Source organism: Volvox carteri (genome assembly GCF_000143455.1).
Source record: "Volvox carteri f. nagariensis unplaced genomic scaffold VOLCAscaffold_23, whole genome shotgun sequence".
Lineage (NCBI taxonomy): Eukaryota > Viridiplantae > Chlorophyta > Chlorophyceae > Chlamydomonadales > Volvocaceae > Volvox > Volvox carteri.
This window is the reverse complement of record NW_003307566.1, coordinates 1,271,216-1,292,818: the sequence shown is the minus strand read 5'-3', so window position 1 is coordinate 1,292,818 and position 21,603 is coordinate 1,271,216. Positions and strand designations below refer to the sequence as shown.

The following is a 21,603-nucleotide window of genomic DNA, read 5'->3' as shown; positions in this document are numbered from 1 at the left end:
GTTTGGCGTTGCCACGGCCACAGCTGTACGACAAGATGCGCGCTCTTCACCGGCACCGGCCGCCGGTTGCACGGTGGACGTCTGCCGTACTTTGGCGGCCGATGGCGAGAACGTGTTGTCGTTTAGGGACAGGGCCGATAGAGCTTGGGCAGTCGCATCTTCCGTAGCAGCCGCGTGGGGCCCTATGGACGGTTGGACTGTTCCTGGAGTCGGGGTTTCGCCGTCATTGGCCATTGCTTTCCCTTCCGCGCGCTCGGCTAGCGGCTTGGAGGAGGCTGACCGTCCGAGTGCGACAGACCGCTGAACACGGGGTGATGGATGGGACTAGTGACGGTGCTGCTGGCACCAACGGATAGTTGGAGAGGTCTGTTGCCGGGATGGTGAAGGAAAGAAAGCGGGTTGGATTTAAGAGGGTGGGAATGGTTGTACAGATTGCGAGCGGGTAAGGGTGCCGGAGATAAGCCAAAGGAAAGGAAGCCGGAGACGCGGGGGGGGGGAGCATTTAATCTTTTAAGTTCTCAAATGGAGGACAGCGATTATAACCGAGGCCAAAGCCGTGGACGCCAAGTTGTCAAGGTGCCCAGATTCGATGATTGCCACGGCGCTGGTCAAGGACTTTGAGCATTTCTGCACCACCACCAACTCTGCCGACGCTATAATAGATGGTCGTACTCTGCGCTCTGTGCAGTCGCTGGCGCTGTAGCTATGTCATGGTTCCGACGCCTTTGCCAAAGGTTAGCAGTTGACGGTTGTTGAGTGCTGCCAAAAGGCACAAGCCGATGCTCGACCGGAATTATGGCGTTGCTTTTCCGTGATAATACGCGATACGTATTGAATTCAGAAAATTTTCGGAAGAAGGATTGAAACACCAATTCGGCAGCAGCTTTGATACCAACCTGGAAATGGGTATGTGTGCTTACAGCACGGTTTATGTTCTATAGGAGATGGTTCATAAAAAGGTGCAATAACAGCTTTCGTCGAGCCATGCTTCTGGCAGCCTGGCGGCGTCAACTCTCTTCCTGCGATACTTTTCCTTGACAAAAGTACGACTACTTTACCTTTGCCAACTAGCTGTATAGGTCGATGAAGCTTACAACGAAGTACACCGTTCAGGATCGGTTGCAAGCCGTTATGGTTCCGCATGCGCGTACATCGAAAGCGACTCAGCTGTCGCAGCCTTGGTTCACTCCCTGCCACTTCTTGAAGACGAGTCCGAGGACAATGGTAGTGCGGATTACGGGAATTGTGTGCAGCTGTGCACGCTGGTGGCTGTGTTCGCGCGTCATAACTGATCAGACGAACTTCAATACAGCAACTGTTGCACTGTTTGGTGAATCAACTATAATCACAATTTTCCACAAGCACGTGTCCTTTTGGGGGCAGCATGGTGTATGTTGCGACGCCTTGTGCTCTACTCTTCGTGAGTCTGGAGCCCACTGTAACAACCACACACCTTGTGACCGACCAACGGTGGTATCGTCGTAAATGCCGGAAACTTTTACACGCAGGTCATGATATCTTCACACACGACAACTACCATAATAAAGACGCACACATTAGCATCCTGCCACATCCCATGCCCCACCTGCCCCACGGCAAGCTACCGAACCACGGCAAGCTACCGAACAAAGGCGAGGTTCAAATGTTCAATTCCATACGGAATATTCTGCCACGTTAAAAGTGCCAACATAATCCAAAAAAATTCTAAAAACTTCTAGGCCTGCGGTACGCTGCAGCCGATAAAATACGTTGGTAGGCAATGCCTACTAGGCATGGAGACAAGCATAAAAGCGGATACCTGTCTGTGTAGACAGCTATGGCAGGTAACGCACGTTCGAGAGCCACAGGAAACACAAACAATGTGCATATGTATTCAATGAAAACGGCACACAACCAATTCAGGAAAGCCTTTCGAAGATTGTTACTCGCAATCACCGCCCACCATCAAGATGCAATAGATCGGAGAAACCAAACAATATCCACCACTCCAAACGAATCATGCTGAACAGAGCGAGCACGCGATGCGACCCATACACAGGGACCCACCGCATACAATACACAGCCCGCATAGCAGACGAACAGCTGCAGCAGGACATGAACTGCCCCCGAGACTTCCCCTTTGCCAAGAATGATCCAAACAAAGCAGCGATCGATCAGCACACCCCGACCACGCAGGCGCGGTCTATTTGATGGCCCCAGTTCCGTCCACATGCCTCCACACACGCCCCGCAAAGGCCGCCCCCGCCACTCTTCGCCTGCAAAAAGTCTTGCTCTCCAGCTCCCAACACACCTCCCTACCAGCCTGCAATCCTCGCTGCGTACAAGATACTTTTCAAATAATATGGATAGATCCAAGACATCAGGAGTACCGCAGTGCACCAGCAAGGATGAAAGCACATGAGGCATTTTCCCCTCTGCGTGCACACACAGCGCCCCTCAGCAGTATTCCAGTACGCCAGTACTCTTATCCCAGGCGGCTTACTGCCACACCACGCCCCAGCAAACCAGCCGCCGCGAGCATGGCGCTGTCCTTCAAAAAAGACGTCCTCTTCATCATCATCATTCCCGTGCTTCGTGAAGCACTACTTGCAACCCCCTACACAATCCCCAGACATAGTCGGACAAACCGAGGAAAGTGGCTAGCTCCAGGCCGTATAGTTGGAGCCCGGCGTACGGTGTAGACTAGACTTGTAGACGGAGGTCCTTGCAGCGCCTTGGAAAAAAAGTGCTAATTTGCGATAATTGGTGCAGCACCCGTTTGGTGTTAACGGCGTTTTAGAACTGGCTTGGAGTACCGTAGTGCTACTTATAGTTCGTGATCGCTTTGTTCGGGGAGGGGTCAAAAAACTTTCTGAAATTTGTACGTGCTCTTTGAATTTCGGGGAAGGCCGGACCAGATTTTGCGGGCATGATACAAATTTCGGGGCCCCTTCCAAAGTTTCGGGGCTTTTCAAACTGCAGCTTCCAGTCAGTCTCCCTCCACCGGGAACCCTTAGGCTCATGGTCTCTCACCATTTTCGCACTTTGGAAACGCCCTAGCAAATTCTGGACCGATCGTACAGTTCAGTACCAGTGGCAACGACCTAATAACCAACCGGCCGGGCCAATACAGTATTTGGGTGGTTGCTACTGAAACGTGTCTTGATGTGGCTGAAACCCCGACGTAAAAGGCATTACGACGCAGCTGGATGCACCAAACAGGAACGGCTGCCGTAGCATTGACCGCATTGCGCTCGCGCCTAGCAACCTCCTCGTGCTCCATTCGCTCACGCTGGGCCTCGACAACAGCATCATCAAGCCTAACTGGTGCAAATCCATCTCGGTCGCTCACCGGTGCGTTTGGTGCTAGCGGTTTCATCCCGCATTGAAGCAGGGTTGCCTGTCTTGCACGTTTTCCAGCGTTGTTCATGTCCTACGTTTATGAATATAGTTTATGTATTTAAGAGCTGATTTCCGCCTTGAAATCCTAGTTTTTGCGAAGTTTGATCGACCGGCTTCGGAGGGTACGATATTTCGGGGCTGCGGTCCCTTGGGATACCTTAGAATTTGTACATGCTACATATTCGTGGTGCCTCCCGAATTATTGTAGCACGAACTATAAGTAGCACTACGGTACAGCTTTCTAGGTGTTCTAGGAATGGTGCGCAGGAGAGGTGGGGAGGTAGTTGACGGGCCTCGCGCCTGGCAGCACAATTCCGAGCTCAATCTTGAACAGGAAGGTGAAGGCGGCGTAGATGGCGGACGCGCCGCAGAAGAACCCAAAGTAACCCGCGGCCAGCTCGCAGCTCTCGCTCCACACTCCGCCAGCCAGCAGCGAAAAGGTGATGACCAGGGTTGAGAAGATGGTCATTAGGCAGCCGTTCTTGCGCAGCATCACAACGAAGAATCCTGGAACAGCGGATAGAAGACGAAATTACGTAGTCTGTAGACTTGGCCAGCGATTTTCCGTGCATGAGGCGTGGCCAAGCACGCACGAGGTCAGCACGAGGTTGCAGGGTAGCAGGGCCCCGGTTCCGTTCAGGCACTATGCCAGGGAAGCGCCGATAGGAGGGTTTGGTACATGCAGTCCAAAACAGCGACATCACTGTACGGGCGTGCAAAAGGAGTTTAGGGTTCTTTTTCCGTGGCCTCCTGATCTACCTCCGAGTAAGGGCGAGATACGTTGTTGCCCTCTGCTCAGTCCCGTCCCCGCCAAAAACGTCGCCACAGCATGAAGGGCCACGGGGCCATGGAGCATATGCATGCATGCATGTATGCATACCTGCCTGCCTGTACCCCCCGTCTTCTTCTTACCGGCCGTCAGGAAGGCCCACAGTCCGCACCAGAGCGTCTTGCCCATGAGCGCGGTCTTGTACACCGAGGGGTACTGCTTCATCAGGAGCTCCAACAGGAACCTGGAACGGAAACAGGCATGGATGAGCGAGCGGTGCAGGGAGAAGGGAAATAAACTGCGGTGTGAAGGCGGACAATGAACGGAGATTGGGCGATGGAGGAAGAGGCAGTAGGTGTCTCAGCAGCTAAGAGCGACAACAGGAGGACGACGAAGGCATGGCTGCTGGCAGGATCCCTGACGCGAGGCTGAGACGGTTTCAACGGAACTAGCAGCGAATTAGCCAAGCCCTCAAGAAGAAGAGGAAGTAAAAGAAGAGCAACATTGCTGCCTGGGAAAGATGCGTCTATCAAATCAAGTAAAACAGCCACTGACGCAGTGGCTCACCAGCGCAAGTTCACTGCCCGGAAGGCCCAGATCCCGGAGGCATACATGTCGCCTAGCTCGGCGTCATCGCCGCTGGGCAATTGTGCTATACACGTCCACGAACAAGTGTGGAAATTTGTAACAGTGGTGACATTTGATTGGCCCAGTGCGCGTGTCCGTTGCGTGGCAAAAGAGCAAGTTCGATCATGACAAGTGCTGGGAACAGGATCGAGCGCCAGCAAGTGATGTACGTACGGTAGTCAGGTATACTGTACGGCACTGCAAATACTCACCAGCCCATCCAGAAGGCTCCGTAGCTGGCGAAGGCAGTGCCGCCGAAAGTGTTGCCCTTGATCAGCTGCAGTTTAGGGATTATGGGTAAGGTGGCTGGGCGCAGGGCAGTAGCTAGGCCTGGTCTCAATGATATTATTTCTGGCTGGAAGTGTGGCAAAGGGTGGCTATGCTCACCTTAACTATCACAACTCTTGGTCCTATAAGTGAGAACTTCGACAAGGCTGGCTCTCTGAAGTCAATTATCTGGGGACGCTATGTTACTCGTGCTCAAGCGACTCCTTTGCTGAGCCACTGCAGTGTTGGAATATCTGCCATCTGCCGCCCTAGATCTAATGCACATTTCGTAAACCCTCCGCAGAACTTACACCCGTGCCCTCACCTCTAGGACGCCAGCAACGAACCGGCCGAATCCTCGGTAGAACATGGCGTAGCACATCACGGTTGGAAGAAATGCAGACTCAGCCCAGCTGCAAACACGCAAGAAGATAACATCCACCACTAAAGGAAAGCTGTAAACAAAGGCAATTCTAAATTGCCCTAAGTTGGTGATAGCAGCAACATGTGTTCACCCACGTAGTGGTGATGAACATCATCATGCTGTAGGCCGACCGTTGCCGGTGGTTGTCGAAGTGAGGTGAAGCAAGGAGAAGAGACACAGGGTTAGATACCCAAGTATGGGCCGGCCGAACAAGCGGGCAGGAAGGAGGTGCTCCCGCATATCACAATGTTTATCCCGCGTTCAGCGTATCGCAAGCTTATGCAGTTTAGAGCGCGCGTAAGGGACAGCGTTATATACCTAGGGAGGAGCGAGTATGCCCTTGCTGCGGCACTGATAGCCATATCGAGGATGAGAAGCACATTTTGCTGGACTGTCCGGTGTACGACAAAATCAGATCTGATATGGGTTTCCCACGTTTCGAGCATATGAAGGACGCTATAGCGTCCTTCATAGCTATGAAGTGGGAACCTGAACGCCTGGCGAGGATCCTGGAACGTATATGGTCCCACCGCAACTCTATCGTTCCCTTTGGTCGTTAGTATCCTTCATCACTTGTTTCGTTGGAAGTGCGAGGAAGGATGGTGCTTATACGCGATCTGGCAGCCCTTCAGCCCTCGGCTCGTATTAGAGTGGTTTGCAGGTACGGGGAACGCACCCACGACCATGTAACAACAACAACAAGATACCCAAGTATTGAAGTAATCATATTAATTCAGCATTTGCCACAACTGTGTAATTGCTAAAGTCCCTTCAGAGCCGACGACTAGCTTACTAAGTGGTCATGCCGAAGCACAAGACACCAAACGGCCCTGGAAGGTAAATGCTAAGATTAAAACAAGGTGAAAACCTAATACCACACAGAATGCCTGATCACGCAAGATGTTGATTCATACCTGGGTCGCTGCGAACCCAGGTTGCGATGTGACAGGCGCCATCAGCTGCGCATGCACCACCTTCTGCCTCTCCTCGGGTTTTAAGGTCTCGGGATCAGTAGCCAGATCCATGCTTCATCGAGGCATAATTTTCGATTTACAGCCTAATGGCTACCGCCGAAACTATTTCTGTTGGGGCTCGGGGTTGCGGTGCGTGTCTCTTGAACATAGTCCAGAAATCAATAATATAGGATAAAGACATCGGTACAGAGAGTGTCGCTCACGGGGGGGGGGGTGTTGGAACACCGACACGGTGTTGGCGTCCGCTACGGCTTGCCTGCTTTCCTTGAGCTCGAAGCATATATCCTTTATTGCTTTGATATACTTCCTGAAGGGCATGTCTGGTTTCTGTCTGCAATCTTAAAAAGCTCCCCATAGCTTTTGGGCATGTACATCTGCGTAGCCCTTGTAGCGCGTCTCGAGGGCCTTCAGCAGCTGGGTGACGTCTTTGTGTTCCTGCTAAAGATCCAGGTCGTCGTCGGAGAGCAGCTCAATTAATACTGCCCTGGCACCTTCATGTGTCGCAGCATTTTCGGTTGTGTGTGTGGTTGTTACAGTGGGCTCCAGACTCCTGAAAAGTAGAGCCATCGGGCCAGCTGGCCGTGCACTGCAGTAGAGACTAATATACAAATTAGACCATCACCCAGATAACTAACCGTTCATCGGTGATCGCTCCCGTGAGCATAGCAATTTGCCTGATTTAATTCTCAAGAAGGGGTGATGTGCGCCAACAGAATCCCAACCTTTCCGTGGAATTCCCAGAGCTGCGAAACCCTGAAGGCGGCCCCAAAAGTCAACAATAACTCGACAAATGGCTCCTTCCGTAAGGGAAGGGCCAGGTAACAGTGCCGGGTTGGTTTTCATGGTTGCAGCCATATATCGCCTCCCATGCTCCATGGCTGACACCGCAGCAAGAGCCACGACATCCCAAACACATTGTTGCACTGTTTGTGGGGCTTGGACAAGCCAAAGTTGCTCCCTTGAGACTGGCAATCCTATTGAAAGAGTAAGTTGATCTGCTACTGCCTGTGCCACCGGACAAGCCCAGAAGTGATGACAGCGAGGGGATACACCTCCCACTGAACCTACTGGATAACCTCCACAACCACATACTGTTGGCCGCGACATCCTGAGATGGGAACTTCCTAACATAGGCACCCCATCAACCGTGAGACGCCACCAAACCTCTTTTTGTTCATTTTTGGGCGGGGCCCCAGCGCGAAGCGCCCAGGGGGGCCCCGACCTGTAGGATTGCCCATGTGTGTGTGTGTGTGTGTGTGTGTGTGTGTGTGTGTGTGTGTGTGTGTGTGTGTGTGTGTGTGTGTGTCTGTAACGGACCAAACATAATATCTCGCCCGGCTGAAACGCGTTATAGGTACTATACAGCATTCTCTATTGCAAGGTATTTCGCATGTAGCCAACAAAAATCGTATGAGCACAAACAAGTTTGGCTGCCTCAATTGACCGAGGACATCAACGCCTCTCGCGCTAAATTTAATCTCAAAAGGTACGGCGTATCTCATATTTGAATTCTTAGATGACGGCGTATGATAACTCGAACTCCCAGGCCTTGAGTGTGTAACGGACCAAACATAATATTTCACCCGGCTGAAACGCGTTATCGGTACTATATATCATTCTCTAATGCAAGGTATCTCGCATGTAGCTAACAAAGATCGTATGAGCACAAACAACTTTGGCTGCCTCCATTGACCGAGCTCATAGTCACATCAACGCCTCTCGGGCTAAATTTCATCTCAAAAAGGTGCCGTGTATCTCATCATTGATTTCCGAGATGACAGCGTATGATAACTTGAACACCCAGCTTGTGCTACCATTTGCCCGCACGGGCATTCCGACTTGCCACCAGCAGGCCGACAAATTTGCTTACATTTCTCTATAAAATACGCAAGCTGCTCATTTGTACATTTACTTTAGCCAATGCTCGGGGCCTCCGGAGACTTGAAGCCGCTGGCGCTTCGGGGATAAACATCACAGACAGCATCGAAATTCACCCAGCTTTCGTTACCATTTGCCCGCACGGGCATTCCAACTTGCGGTCTGCCGCACTGTCCATGCAGCATGCACCCGGGATGGATGCGATTCGCGTGGAGCCCGCAGGCGGTGCTGACGATTCCGCCGGTGCAAGCTTAGCTCTCACACCATCAGCACTGCTGCAACAAAGCACATCTCCCACCGTGTTGACACGACCCATCAATTGTCACACGTGCCGCGCTAGCTACCGGCCTGTACGGATGCAGGGGGGGCCCGCCCTTTTTCCGGCTTCGAGGAAGCCGACACCCGACTTGTCCCATCGTAAATGAAACCATAAACGATGGAATGTCCGTTGCAAATTAAGAATATCTTCTTCCAGTACCTCAGAAGAGCCCGTCGCCTCTTTGATGAAGAGGGTGTGGGCCACACGGCGAGCCATAGAAAATGGTGAAAGTTGCATATTAGTCGCTAATTTAACGGATAAATCCTGAAATCTGATTGGAGGCCCTACACCCCATCTCCAACCAAGCCTCGACACCAGGGTTTGGGTAACCGACTCAATGGAGGGCACCATCGCTTCCCTAGATTCTACACTCAGAGGCAACAAACGACTAGCCGCCTGTCGCCCATGCGCCGGGATATCAGCTAAAAGAGCGACAATAGCATCCATACATTCCTGCCATTTACGAAAAGTGCACAGGGATTTAGCTAGCGGGGTCCGCGGTTGGAGGTATTGATCCACTATTTGATGCCAAGCCTTGCGCATTGCTAGGCCTGCCTGGTCCGTTGCATGCATAACTCCATCCAAGGCCTCGCGCGCACGAAGAACATCCCCCAACGTATGCAATGCTTTACAGCCCAGGAGTGCTTGGTGTCGAAATTCCAGTCCCGGGCGGATGTTATCTGACGGGACATTCAACCTCTTTTCTGGAAGAACAGGGTTTCCCCACAGAGGCAAATTCCAACACCATGCATTGGGAACTAACGGGTGATCATCAACATCTTCAACTTAGGGGTGGAAACTTTCGGCGTAATAGACTTTTTGGACCGTAAGTTACGCAAAGTGTAAAGCGTAACGCGTCAAATACCGTAAATTACGGTTTGGAGCGTCCTGAGACCAACCGTAATGCTTTACGGTCCCGTACCAGTGGCCATTTTCGTGAACCCAAAACATTTTAGTAATACTATAATTACAACAAATAACATTTTCTTTTAGCTGCTACCTCTGTTCGCACGTCCTCAACTCGCACGGAAATAAATGCACGACCACTTCAGAATGAGCAGAGTGCTGATTTCTAGTATCATTGTTTACATAGTTACCTTGGTGCTGGTATCGATCTACTTAGTTGTGGCTATGTTGAGGTGCGTTTTCGAACTTCGAAGCAAGGTTTTCGCGGCAAATCGGACAGTTTCATCTTCCATTAATTGCTTTAGAATGGTTGTTAGATGATTATATGTTGCTTTGGAGGAGCGGTGGGCTTGGAGGCGCGGTGGCGTGTGGACATCTGACTTCCGGTGAGGACTGGGCCTGGCCCTGACGCGTCTTCGGTCGACCAATTTTACGGTTGAGCGTAATTTTGGCAAAATGGACACCGTAATTTACGTTACGCCGTCACACCGAAAAATTACGGTCGTTTTTGGGCCCGACCGTAATTTACCGTAACCGAAAAGCGTAAGGCGAAAACCGTAAAGCGTAAGTTTCCACCCCTACTTCAACTGGGGGGAGGTATGCCAGTGCTGTCACAATGCGCTGAACATCTGGCGGTAAAATGATTAATCCAAACCAAGGCACTCCCACCTGGGACGTAAATAGACACATAGGATTGTACTTCGGGTAAAGGGTATGCAGGAAAGAGTGCATGACCAACACCCATGGCGGACGTACTAAGACTGGTTGGACTATCGCCCTCACAAAACGCACTGCCCAGCACGCCCATCGCGCTTGTACGTGTTCTCGAACTGCTAATGCCCCAAAACCGCCCAAAGTTGGGTGGCCATATAACAAATATTTAGGAAACCCGGTGAGTCGTCTGTCGTGTGCGACCGGGCCGAGGTGCCTATCAATAAGCTTGGCAGCTTTAGCCTCAATATTAATCAGTTTTGCTTCTGGGGGAAATCCCCCATGTTCCATATGCCACGTAAAACGATGCAGCCCATAGGCAGCGGCTGCCTGTGCACGCCCAAAAATGGAAAGGTGTAACACAGAAATGCGTTGAAACCGAGCCCAGACTTTGTCTAATTGCACGTCCCAGTCCCTGACTGTGGTGTCTCCCACATCCGTAAAAGGCAGATTGCGTGCCGTTGCCATGTGTACCACCTTCATGTCATGATTTATTGTGACATTATGTGGGTGGGTGCCGAGAGGTAAAAGCTCAACCTTATCCAGGTTAAGTTGCTGTCCAGAAGCCTGTGCGTACACCCTCATACAATCAAGAAAAGCCGGAATTGCCTCGATTCCTTCTAAAACAACTTCCGTATCATCAGCAACTTGTACCGCTGTAAGCATTTCTGAATTATTTTGGGGTAAATGAATCCCCACTCGGTTGTACTGTAACCAACATAGAAACGCCTGCGCGGCAAACAAGTATAGCAACGGTGCCAATGGACATCCCTGTCGCACACCCACCGTAAGAGCAACTTCACGGGAAAAAAACCATTTACTACCGCTTTCGACGCTGTATCGGATAAAAGAAGCCTAGTCCAGCTAATTAACCCTGCTCCTGCGCCCATAGCATCCATTGCTTCAAATAAAAAATTACGATATAAGGAATCGTAAGCTTTAGCAATATCCAAAAAAGCCAGGAGACATCCGGGCATTGGTCGTGGGGGATTGTGCTATTATATCCCATCCCGGTATCCCTATTTTCTGAGCTGTGAAGTGCAATTCTCTAGTGAGAATTGTCAGGTCTCCATCTCCCATATGATGTGTCTCCTGTAAACAAATGACATCCAACCTATGCTGGGCCCATACTCTAGCCGCAGCATGGATACGAGTATATGCCGAATGCGTAAATAAACCCGCTACATTGTGGGACGCTATACAAAGGGGTCTATTATTAGGCCTCCTGCATCTTCTCCGTCGCCCCATTTACCGAGGGGGTATTTCCGTATCTCCATTTCCGCGCACTACTACTGTATTTCTCCCTTCCTCCTCCTCGCTGACTTGCATGAGGTCACCCGGGTCGTCATGTGGAAGAATATTAAACCTGGGCAGGCTTATTACCGTATCTCGCCTCTTGTGTTGGGGAGTGACCCCTGGAGATGAAGTGTGTGATGTTGGTTTGTCCGCATGCTTGCCCAGCACAGGTTGATCGGTGGGCAGAAGTGGGTCTCCACGACTCGTTTGTCTCTGCGTCCGTCTGCTTTGCATTTGCCATTGCTGTTCGTCTTGCATATTTTCGGCCAGGATGTATACATCTTGAATTGGTTGGCCCAGCAACGGGTGCGTGGTGGAGGGAGATTTAGGGATAGAGGCTGATGCAGGTAGCACCGGTTGATTGGTGGTAGTGTATAAGTGCTGCTGCTGTTGTCACTGCTGCTGCTGTGGCGGCTGTTGCTGTATCTGCTGCTGTTGCTGTTGTGATTGCTGGTTCTGTCATTGTTGTGGCTGTTGCTGTTGTTGCTGCTGTGTTTGCTGTTGATGGGGTGTTACACTGTGGGCTGCTCGCCCGATAAAGGACGAGCACCGGGGGCCCTGACCGGGCCGAAACACAGCGCAGGGATGGGCGCGCGGCTCTACGTCCGTCTGTTCCTCCGCGCGCCTCATTCCCTCACTCACGCCAACCGGGACGCTCTCCCAGCCCCTGGCTAGGCAACACAGCGCTGCAGAGGACTGCGAACCGAACTATGTGAGAGCCGCACTAAAGGCGCCACTTTGCCTGGCCTGCCTATTCGTGCGCTCTCGTCCCTCTTGACCACCAAAACAAGAACAATAAGAAAACACCACCGGGGGCAGGGGCTCTACTCAGGGGGGCTCCACTACACACTCAACAAAAACCAGGGCCCCTGCTGTTGCTGTGTCTGTTGCTGCTGTTGCTGTTGGTATTGGGGCTGCTGTTGCTGCTGCTGCTGTTGTTGTACTTGTCGTCGTACTACTGCAGCTGCTGCTCTGGCTGCCATTGCTGCTGCCTCCTCGTTTGACACGCGGGTTGGCGAGGTATGCTGCGTCGAGTTGTGTTGTGTTTGATGTGATTGTTGCGGGAGCTGTGTTTGTTAATTTTGCAGCTGCTGCTGTCGACTTGTTTGCTGGTTTGGCGGGGGCTTTCCAGTAGCAACGGGTTGTCTTGTTATAGGTCCATCGCTTGATCCTCCTGCTTCGCCCACAGTTGGCGTCGCTAGACTAGGGCGTGTTCACGCCGCGATCATTGCCGCTGCCGAAATGGGCGCCAGGAGATCCGGTATTAAGTGGTGTCATCGTTGAATTTTAGGTGGGCGGGGCAGAGCCGGAGTCTGCGTATCGTAGTACGTATGTTGTGCTCGCCACGTCCCCCTATGGATCCGCCGGCCATCCTCTTCAACGGAGACGACATTCGTTCGGGCGGGTAGTGTGGGCTGGTCCCATCGCAACCAAATCGTGGCTGTAGTGAGAGTAGCCTCCACTATCCCCCATTGCTTTCCATATTGGTCTATGTTAAGGCCATAGATGTTCGCGACAAGCCAGTAAAGGCATTTCTGGGGAAATGCCGGAGGTAGTCCTGACAGTCGGAAATATTGGGCAGATGCCCCCACTATGTCCACTACGAGGTCTTGAATGTGGCATTCTCGTAGGTGGAGATCTGCTAGATTAATACGTCCGCAATGATCCGCTAAGTTTTTAACGGGCGTTATCCATTCCTCCGGCATGTAGACATTGATCTGTCCCACAACTCCCTCGTCGTTGCGAGCTTCCCAGGCCACAGGTTCTCCGACGAAAACGTAAGGAGCTTTTAGCTCCTGTTGTATTGTCTGTACTATTCGGTCTCCAATTGGTCCTAGCATAATATCTAGTACCTGTTTCCTGATCTCCAGGTAATTTCCTTGAAAAAGGGCTCTCATGGCCAGTGACCGAAGTTGTCCAAAAGGTTGCTCCATATGCGTAATTTCCCTAAGAAGGGAAATTGATATGGTCGCTTCGGATCGTTCCGCCGACATTCCGGCGGCCTGATCCGTTGAGCTGTTACGGGCCATTTTGAGGTCGTTCTTTCTCAGAAAAAGGTTGTAAATAGACCGACCGGGTTAACTGTCATTGTTTCTTGTTTTGGCGGTCAAGAGGGACGAGAGCGCGCGCTTAGGCAGGCTAGGCAAAGTGGCGCCTCTCGTGCGGCTCTCGTATAGTTCGGTTCGCAGTCCTCTGCAGCGCTGTGTTGCCTAGCCAGGGGCTGGGAGAGCGTCCCGGTTGGCGTGAGTGAGGGAATGAGGCGCGCGGAGGAACAGACGGACGTAGAGCCGCGCGCCCGTCCCTGCGCTGTGTTTCGGCCCGGTCAGGGCCCCCGGTGCTCGTCCTTTATCGGGCGAGCCGCCCACAGTGTAACACCTCATCAACTACACAATAATAGCAACAACAATAGCAACCATATAGCCACAATCACAACTTGCAGGCTCAACATCAAAACAATGACCGAACCGGGTTAACCCGGTCCGGTCTATTTACCATAAATAACTTTTCTGAGAAAGAACGACCTCAAAATGGCCCGTAACAGCTCAACGGATCAGGCCGCCGGAATGTCGGCGGAACGATCCGAAGCGACCATATCAATTTCCCTTCTTAGGGAAATTACGCATATGGAGCAACCTTTTGGACAACTTCGGTCACTGGCCATGAGAGCCCTTTTTCAAGGAAATTACCTGGAGAACAGGAAACAGGTACTAGATATTATGGTAGGACCAATAGGAAACCGAATAGTACAGACCATACAACAGGAGCTAAAAGTTCCTTACGTTTTCGTCGGAGAACCTGTGGCCTGGGAAGCTCGCAACGACGAAGGAGTCGTGGGACAGATCAATGTCTACGTGCCGGAGGAATGGATAACGCCCGTTAAAAACTTAGCGGATCATTGCGGACGTATTAATTTAGCAGATCTCCATCTACGAGAATACCACATTCAAGACCTCGTGGTAGACATAGTGGGGGCATCTGCCCAATATTTCCGACTGTCAGGACTACCTCCGGCATTTCCTCAGAAATGCCTATTCTGGCTTATCATGGAAGCCTACGGCTTTGACGTAGACCAATATGGAAAGCAATGGGGGATAGTGGAGGCTAGTCTTACTACAGCCGTGGTGTGGGTGTGATGGGATCAGCCCGCATTACCCGCCAGGATGAATATTTTCTCCATTGAGGAGGATGGCCGGCGGATCCATAGGGGGACGTGGTGAGCACAACATACGTACTACGATACACAGACTCCGGCTCTGCCCCGCCCACCTAAGATTCAACGACGACACCGCTTAATACCGAATCTCCCGCCGCCCATTTCGGCGGCGGCAGTCATCACGGCGCGAGCACGTCCTAGTCTAGCGATGCCAGCTGTCGGCGAAGTAGGAGGATCAAGCGATGCACGTCAACCCGTGGCTACTGGACAGCCCCCGCCAAACCAGCAAACAAGTCGACAGCAGCAGCTGCAAAATCAACAAACACAACTCCCGCAGCAACCACATCAAATACAACACAACTCGACGCAGCATATCTCGCCAACCCGAGTGTCAAACGAGGAGGCAGCAGAAATGGCAGGCAGAGCAGCAGCTGCCGTAGTATGATGACAAGTACAACAACAGCAGCAGCAGTAACAGCAACAACAGCAACAGCAACAACAGACACAGCAACAGCAAACACAGCAGCAACAACAGCAACAGCCACAACAATGACAGAACCAGCAACCACAACAGCAACAGCAGCAGATACAGCAACAGCCGCCACAGCAGCAGCAGCGACAACAGCAGCAGCTCTTATATACTACCACCAATCAACCGGTGCTACCGGCATCAGCTTCTATCCCTAAATCTCCCTCCACCGCGCACCCCTTGCTGGGCCAACCAATTCAAGATGTATACATCCTGGCCGGAAATATGCAAGACGAACAGCAATGGCAATTGCAAAGTAGACGGGCGCAGAGACAAACGAATCGTGGAGACCCACTTCTGCCCACCGATCAACCTGTGCTGGGCAAGCATGCGGACAAACCAACGTCGTGCACTTCATCTCCAGGGGTCACTCCCCAACACAAGAGGCGAGACACGGTAATAAGCCCGCCCAGGTTTCATGTTCTTCCACATGACGACCCGGGTGACCTCATGCAAGTCAGCGAGGAGGAGGAAGGGAGAAATACAGTAGTAGTGCGCAGAAATGGAGATACGGAAATACCCCTCGGTAAATGGGGCGACGGACAAGATGCAGGAGGCCTAATAATAGACCCCTTCGTATAGCGTCCCATAATGTAGCGGGTTTATTTACGCATTCGGCATATACTCGTATCCATGCTGCGGCTAGAGTATGGGCCCAGCATAGGTTGGATGTCATTTGTTTACAGGAGACACATCATATGGGAGATGGAGACCTGACAATCCTCACTAGAGAATTGCAATTCGCGGCTCAGAAAATAGGGATACCGGGATGGGATATAATAGCACAATCCCCCACGACCAATGCCCGGACGGCTGGAGTATTAGTGCTAGTGCGCAAAGATCTTTATCGCGACTTTAAAATAGTACAAACACCGGCACGACTACTTCCGGTTAACATTCCCCAAGGCCGTACCGCGTCGGTTTCGTTCACGTGGTGTGGTCACCGTATTCATTTGATTAATTTGTACCTCATGACATCTAGTTACTCGATAGATCAGATGAAGGCGTGTGTGCATTCTCTTGGCGATGTGGTAAACAGGATAGGACAGGATGATCATTTGCTTTGGGCTGGAGATTTTAATTTTGTCCATAATCCGATGCTAGATTCCACCACAGGAGAAGGGAGTAGACCCGCGGACTTGTCCATAGCTAAGGCTTTCTCCGAATGCTGCCCTGATATGGTAGACACATATCGCTACCTTCACCCTACCCGTCGTGACCTTTCGTTTCTGTATAAAACAGGTGTGTCGGGAGGGTCACGGCTTGATCGAATCTATACTTCCACAAACCTCACCCCCTTCATTGCTTCCTCTACCATTCCAGTGTGCACTTCGACAGACCACCGCCTAGCTATTATTGCTCTATTACCTCGTCTTGTGAGAGCGCGTGGTCCAGGCCTTCCACGGCTACACACGCATTTCTTAGAATTCCCTGACTTGAAGGGAAGGTTCTTGCAATGGATTGGTGATGAGTGTGTGCAGAGACCCGCTGAGACAGACACAGTAGCTATGCTACACTGGTGGCCGTTGTTTAAACATCGAATGTTCAATGAAGTAACTGTTCTTAATCGGCAAGCGCGAGAACGTCGTTTACCCCCGGGGGGGCAAGTACGTTTGGCAATAGAACATGCAACACGGGCACTGGAAGAAGTGCAGACCGAAGATATGAGTGCACAGAGGATCCAAGCGGCAATTGACGCCCAAGTAGCGGTTGTACAAGCGGCTAGAGCTGAAGGTGCACAGGAGGCGGAATGGGTTCGGTTACAGTGGATTCGTGAGGGTGAACGGCCTAGTAGAGGGCTAACAACCCTGGTGCACCCGTCTAAGACTCTACAAGTTATTTCAGCGTTGCAAGATAGAACGGGTCGTCTTATTACAGACACGATGAAGTTGCCACAGATGGTTGCGGACTTTTGGGGACAGACGACTCCCCGGGGTTCCTAAATATTTGTTATATGGCCACCCAACTTTGGGCGGTTTGGGGGCATTAGCAGTTCGAGAACGCATACAAGCGCGATGGGCGTGCTGGGCAGTGCGTTTTGTGAGGGCGATAGTCCAACCAGTCTTAGTACGTCCGCCATGGGTGTTTGTCATGCACTCTTTCCTGCATACCCTTTACCCGAAGTACAATCCTATGTGTCTATTTACGTCCCAGGTGGGAGTGCCTTGGTTTGGATTAATCATTTTACCGCCAGATGTTCAGCGCATTGTGACAGCGTTGGCATACCTCCCCCCAGTTGAAGATGTTGATGATCACCCGTTAGTTCCTAATGCATGGTGTTGGAATTTGCCTCTGTGGGGAAACCCTGTTCTTCCAGAAAAGAGGTTGAATGTCCCGTCAGATAACATCCGCCCGGGACTGGAATTTCGACACCAAGCACTCCTGGGCTGTAAAGCATTGCATACGTTGGGGGATGTTCTTCGTGCGTGCGAGGCCTTGGATGGAGTTATGCATGCAACGGACCAGGCAGGCCTAGCAATACGCAAGGCTTGGCATCAAATAGTGGATCAATACCTCCAACCGCGGACCCCGCTAGCTAAATCACTGTGCACTTTTCGTAAATGGCAGGAATGTATGGATGCTATTGTCGCTCTTTTAGCTGATATCCCGGCGCATGGGCGACAGGCAGCTAGTCGTTTGTTGCCTCTGAGTGTAGAATCTAGGGAAGCGATGGTGCCCTCCATTGAGTCGGTTACCCAAACCCTGGTGTCGAGGCTTGGTTGGAGATGGGGTGTAGGGCCTCCAATCAGATTTCAGGATTTATCCGTTAAATTAGCGACTAATATGCAACTTTCACCATTTTCTATGGCTCGCCGTGTGGCCCACACCCTCTTCATCAAAGAGGCGACGGGCTCTTCTGAGGTACTGGAAGAAGATATTCTTAATTTGCAACGGACATTCCATCGTTTATGGTTTCATTTACGATGGGAAAATGAACAAAAAGAGGTTTGGTGGCGTCTCACGGTTGATGGGGTGCCTATGTTAGGAAGTTCCCATCTCAGGATGTCGTGGCCAACAGTATGTGGTTGTGGAGGTTATCCAGTAGGTTCAGTGGGAGGTGTATCCCCTCGCTGTCATCACTTCTGGGCTTGTCCGGTGGCACAGGCAGTAGCAGATCAACTCACTCTTTCAATAGGATTGCCAGTCTCAAGGGAGCAACTTTGGCTTGTCCAAGCCCCACAAACAGTGCAACAATGTGTTTGGGATGTCGTGGCTCTTGCTGCGGTGTCAGCCATGGAGCATGGGAGACGATATATGGCTGCAACCATGAAAACCAACCCGGCACTGTTACCTGGCCCTTCCCTTACGGAAGGAGCCATTTGTCGAGTTATTGTTGACTTTTGGGGCCGCCTTCAGGGTTTCGCAGCTCTGGGAATTCCACGGAAAGGTTGGGATTCTGTTGGCGCACATCACCCCTTCTTGAGAATTAAATCAGGCAAATTGCTATGCTCACGGGAGCGATCACCGATGAACGGTTAGTTATCTGGGTGATGGTCTAATTTGTATATTAGTCTCTACTGCAGTGCACGGCCAGCTGGCCCGATGGCTCTACTCTTCGGGAGTCTGGAGCCCACTGTAACAACCACACACAAAGTAATGACTTAAATAGTCACCCAGAGCCTAGCTGGCTCCCAAAAATGTCGTACATTATCTCTAATCCATACGCGTGTCCACGAGTCTAGTTAACTACTCAACAACTAACAAGAAAACCTAATAGTAAGCAAGCCGTATTGCAAAATCTATTAATTAATCTACTACAAATTGCGCTGGACAATTTTAGATAGCAGACCTTTGTGTCAGGTTCTGTTAGAACGTTATCAGCGCAGGGTCACGGATTACACGGACCTGTAGTCCGTGACCACTAGAGACTGCGTGGTGCGGCGGACTAGAGACGGATTGCTGCATTAGAGACGGATTGCTGCACTAGAGACGGATTGCTGTGGCCGATTCCCACCTGTAGGCGATGTTATTGGCGCATGCAGACGAGGACGGGATGACAAACATCGATGCAGTCGCATGCGTACATAAACTGTTCACAGCTCGGCTACTTCGATACAAAGCGCGCGTTGACATGCACGGTGATGTGAAGTGCGTGTACATGGGGAGTCGTGTGGGGAGGTGCGGGGTTGGGTTATACGCTTGTTTGTGCTCACGATGGGCCGGGGTGTAATGCTGTTCGTCTGTCTATCTTTGAAAAGCTGTACTGCAATGGTGATGAACGGTGCAAGTCGGTGCTGTGATTGCACTACCGCAGCGCAGGGCGGCGCCGGCAAGCTATCGACCTCGGTTGCTGGATGTGAGCGGAAGTGATGATTGTGGATGTATGAGTATGGGTGACCTGCGGTCAATGCCAGGTGGCCCAAGGTACGGCCGGTGTACCTGTCGGTGGGCGAACATAAATATTAACATTTTTAAACCTGAAAAGCGCTCCCGTCAGCTGTCGCCATCAGTTGATCGTCATGTCCATGCGTCCAGCGGGCTTTCACAAAATGTATCTGGATGCCAGTCAACTTACAACCAAATGAATATAGGAGGACATGAAACGGTATTTAATTACATGTTACTTTTCAGTCAGATGCGCGCGCGGGGCCCCACTCCTGGCAGCTAGATGAGGCGTCGGGACAGCTAGATGAGGCTGATCGATCAGCCGTCATGACGGGGGTTGTCAGGCGGTCAAGATGAGGCTCGGGGCTCAGCTAGATGAGACAAGGGGGGGCCCCCGCGATATCTAGATACCATGTGAACTTAGTTAGATATTGTTTCCTCATACTTAAATGAGCGCGGAAGGCAGATGCCGGCCAGGACCCCAACCCCAGATGACAGATGACGAACCCTGGGTGATACCCTCCTGTTTTGTAAGGGTCTGGGAGGCCCGGTACGTTGCTCTGAGGCGCTTCGTGCTCAAGCGGACGAGGGAGGACGATGATGGTCCACCACGTAACCGTGCTAAAAACGATTTACCGTCCATGTATCCCCCGGCTTTTACCGACAATCCTGGACTTGTGCGGAACTTGTAACTTGTAAGGGTGGATGTAACGAGCATGAGCTGTTACATTGCTCTCACTAACTTATTCGTTACTACTTGCCTGTGTAATTCGCTATTCGACATCGGGCCCTCGCTTTATCTGTTGCGTTTTGCCGTAATTTCGAAATTACGAATTCGTCGGTGAACAATCGATATGACGGCTCACTACCCATCAATCGGGTCTTCCGTCCCCATCAGTACAGTGGAGGTAGGGCTCCCATAATCAGGCTCGAATATAACAATGGAACTCTCACCTGGAAACATCTTCACGAGGCAAAGCGAGCGCTACAGTCCTATTACCTGCGATGACTTAGGATAAGCTTCTAGAATGCGGACAAGTGGGAAAGGGCATTACAGGTCGAATGCCTGTCATATCCCGTGTTGACGGCTGTGTTTTTCCAGGGTCTATTGCCCGTGCCCGCATACCAAGCCTTAAGCGACCACGTTCTCATGGTGACATTGGCTATCCAAATCAACTACCTCCATACTCTCAATCCTTCTCACAAGCCAGACCGCAGCACTGCATGCCGGTAGGCACATAGGTACCGCACCCTGCAGCCATGTCACCCGCCGATCCGCCCGGCGCCCCGTGCACGTGCACAGCGCTAAAATCTGTTCCCAGCAAAACCTCTTCTTTTCTTATCGTAACTTATCGTAACCTTATCACAACTTATCGTCAGGTGGCTGTGATGTTGGATTTGAGTGAAGAAAGGAATTCTTCTTCTATTCTGTAATTCATGATAAGATGACGACATCGTGATCAAAGACGACCCATCCCACACCCATGCGCATGTGATTAATGGATGGTGAGGCTGGCACGTGTATTGTTGGGCTTGGGTCGTCAACCTTGTGATTCGAGCGTTACTCAGGGCATCCGACTGCAACTGAGCATCCGCATTGTAGGCGTTATTCATCGGCCGCCACCACATGCCTCCGTACTGTTTGACTTAAACTTTTTTGTAAGAGCCGATAAATAGGAATCCAAATTAACTGTTGTCCATGAGTCTCGATCCTCGCTTGCTTCCACCCCCATCTATGTGCGATAGCTGCTGGACTGCTTCCCGATGATACCATGACAACACACTATGCCAAAAACAATCTGCCACCGGGTGCTGGTAAATAACTGCACATAATTAGGGTACAAATGAAACGCTAGGTGGAGGAACAGCGTAACACGATTGGGGCAGGTGCGATAAGTAATAATGACAAAAAGAGTACACAGGCTGTAGCTTGGGGCCTATCTAGGAATGGGGGCGACCTCACGGCCATTCCTCTATGTGTGTGTGGTGTTAGGTATGTTACAGTGGGCTCCAGACTCACGAAGAGTAGAGCCAGCGGGCCA

General features: G+C 51.4%; 2 protein-coding genes across 2 annotated transcripts; one reads left to right on the top strand and one right to left on the bottom strand.

The window, feature by feature from the left end:
- Positions 1 to 3,631: 3,631 nt before the first annotated feature.
- Positions 3,632 to 5,426, bottom strand: VOLCADRAFT_91961 (uncharacterized protein; the record flags this gene model as incomplete). Its single annotated transcript, XM_002951319.1, has 5 exons — positions 3,632 to 3,888; positions 4,294 to 4,394; positions 4,718 to 4,912; positions 4,990 to 5,054; positions 5,370 to 5,426. The coding sequence occupies 5 exons, from the start codon at positions 5,424 to 5,426 to the stop codon at positions 3,632 to 3,634; spliced, it is 675 nt and encodes a 224-aa protein (XP_002951365.1).
- A 4,266-nt stretch (positions 5,427 to 9,692) lies between these two features.
- Positions 9,693 to 12,330, top strand: VOLCADRAFT_91960 (uncharacterized protein; the record flags this gene model as incomplete). The annotated part of the gene is made up of 3 exons (XM_002951404.1): positions 9,693 to 9,778; positions 11,723 to 11,858; positions 12,217 to 12,330. 3 exons carry the CDS (start codon positions 9,693 to 9,695, stop codon positions 12,328 to 12,330), a joined length of 336 nt encoding a protein of 111 aa, XP_002951450.1.
- Between the last annotated feature and the right edge of the window lie 9,273 nt (positions 12,331 to 21,603).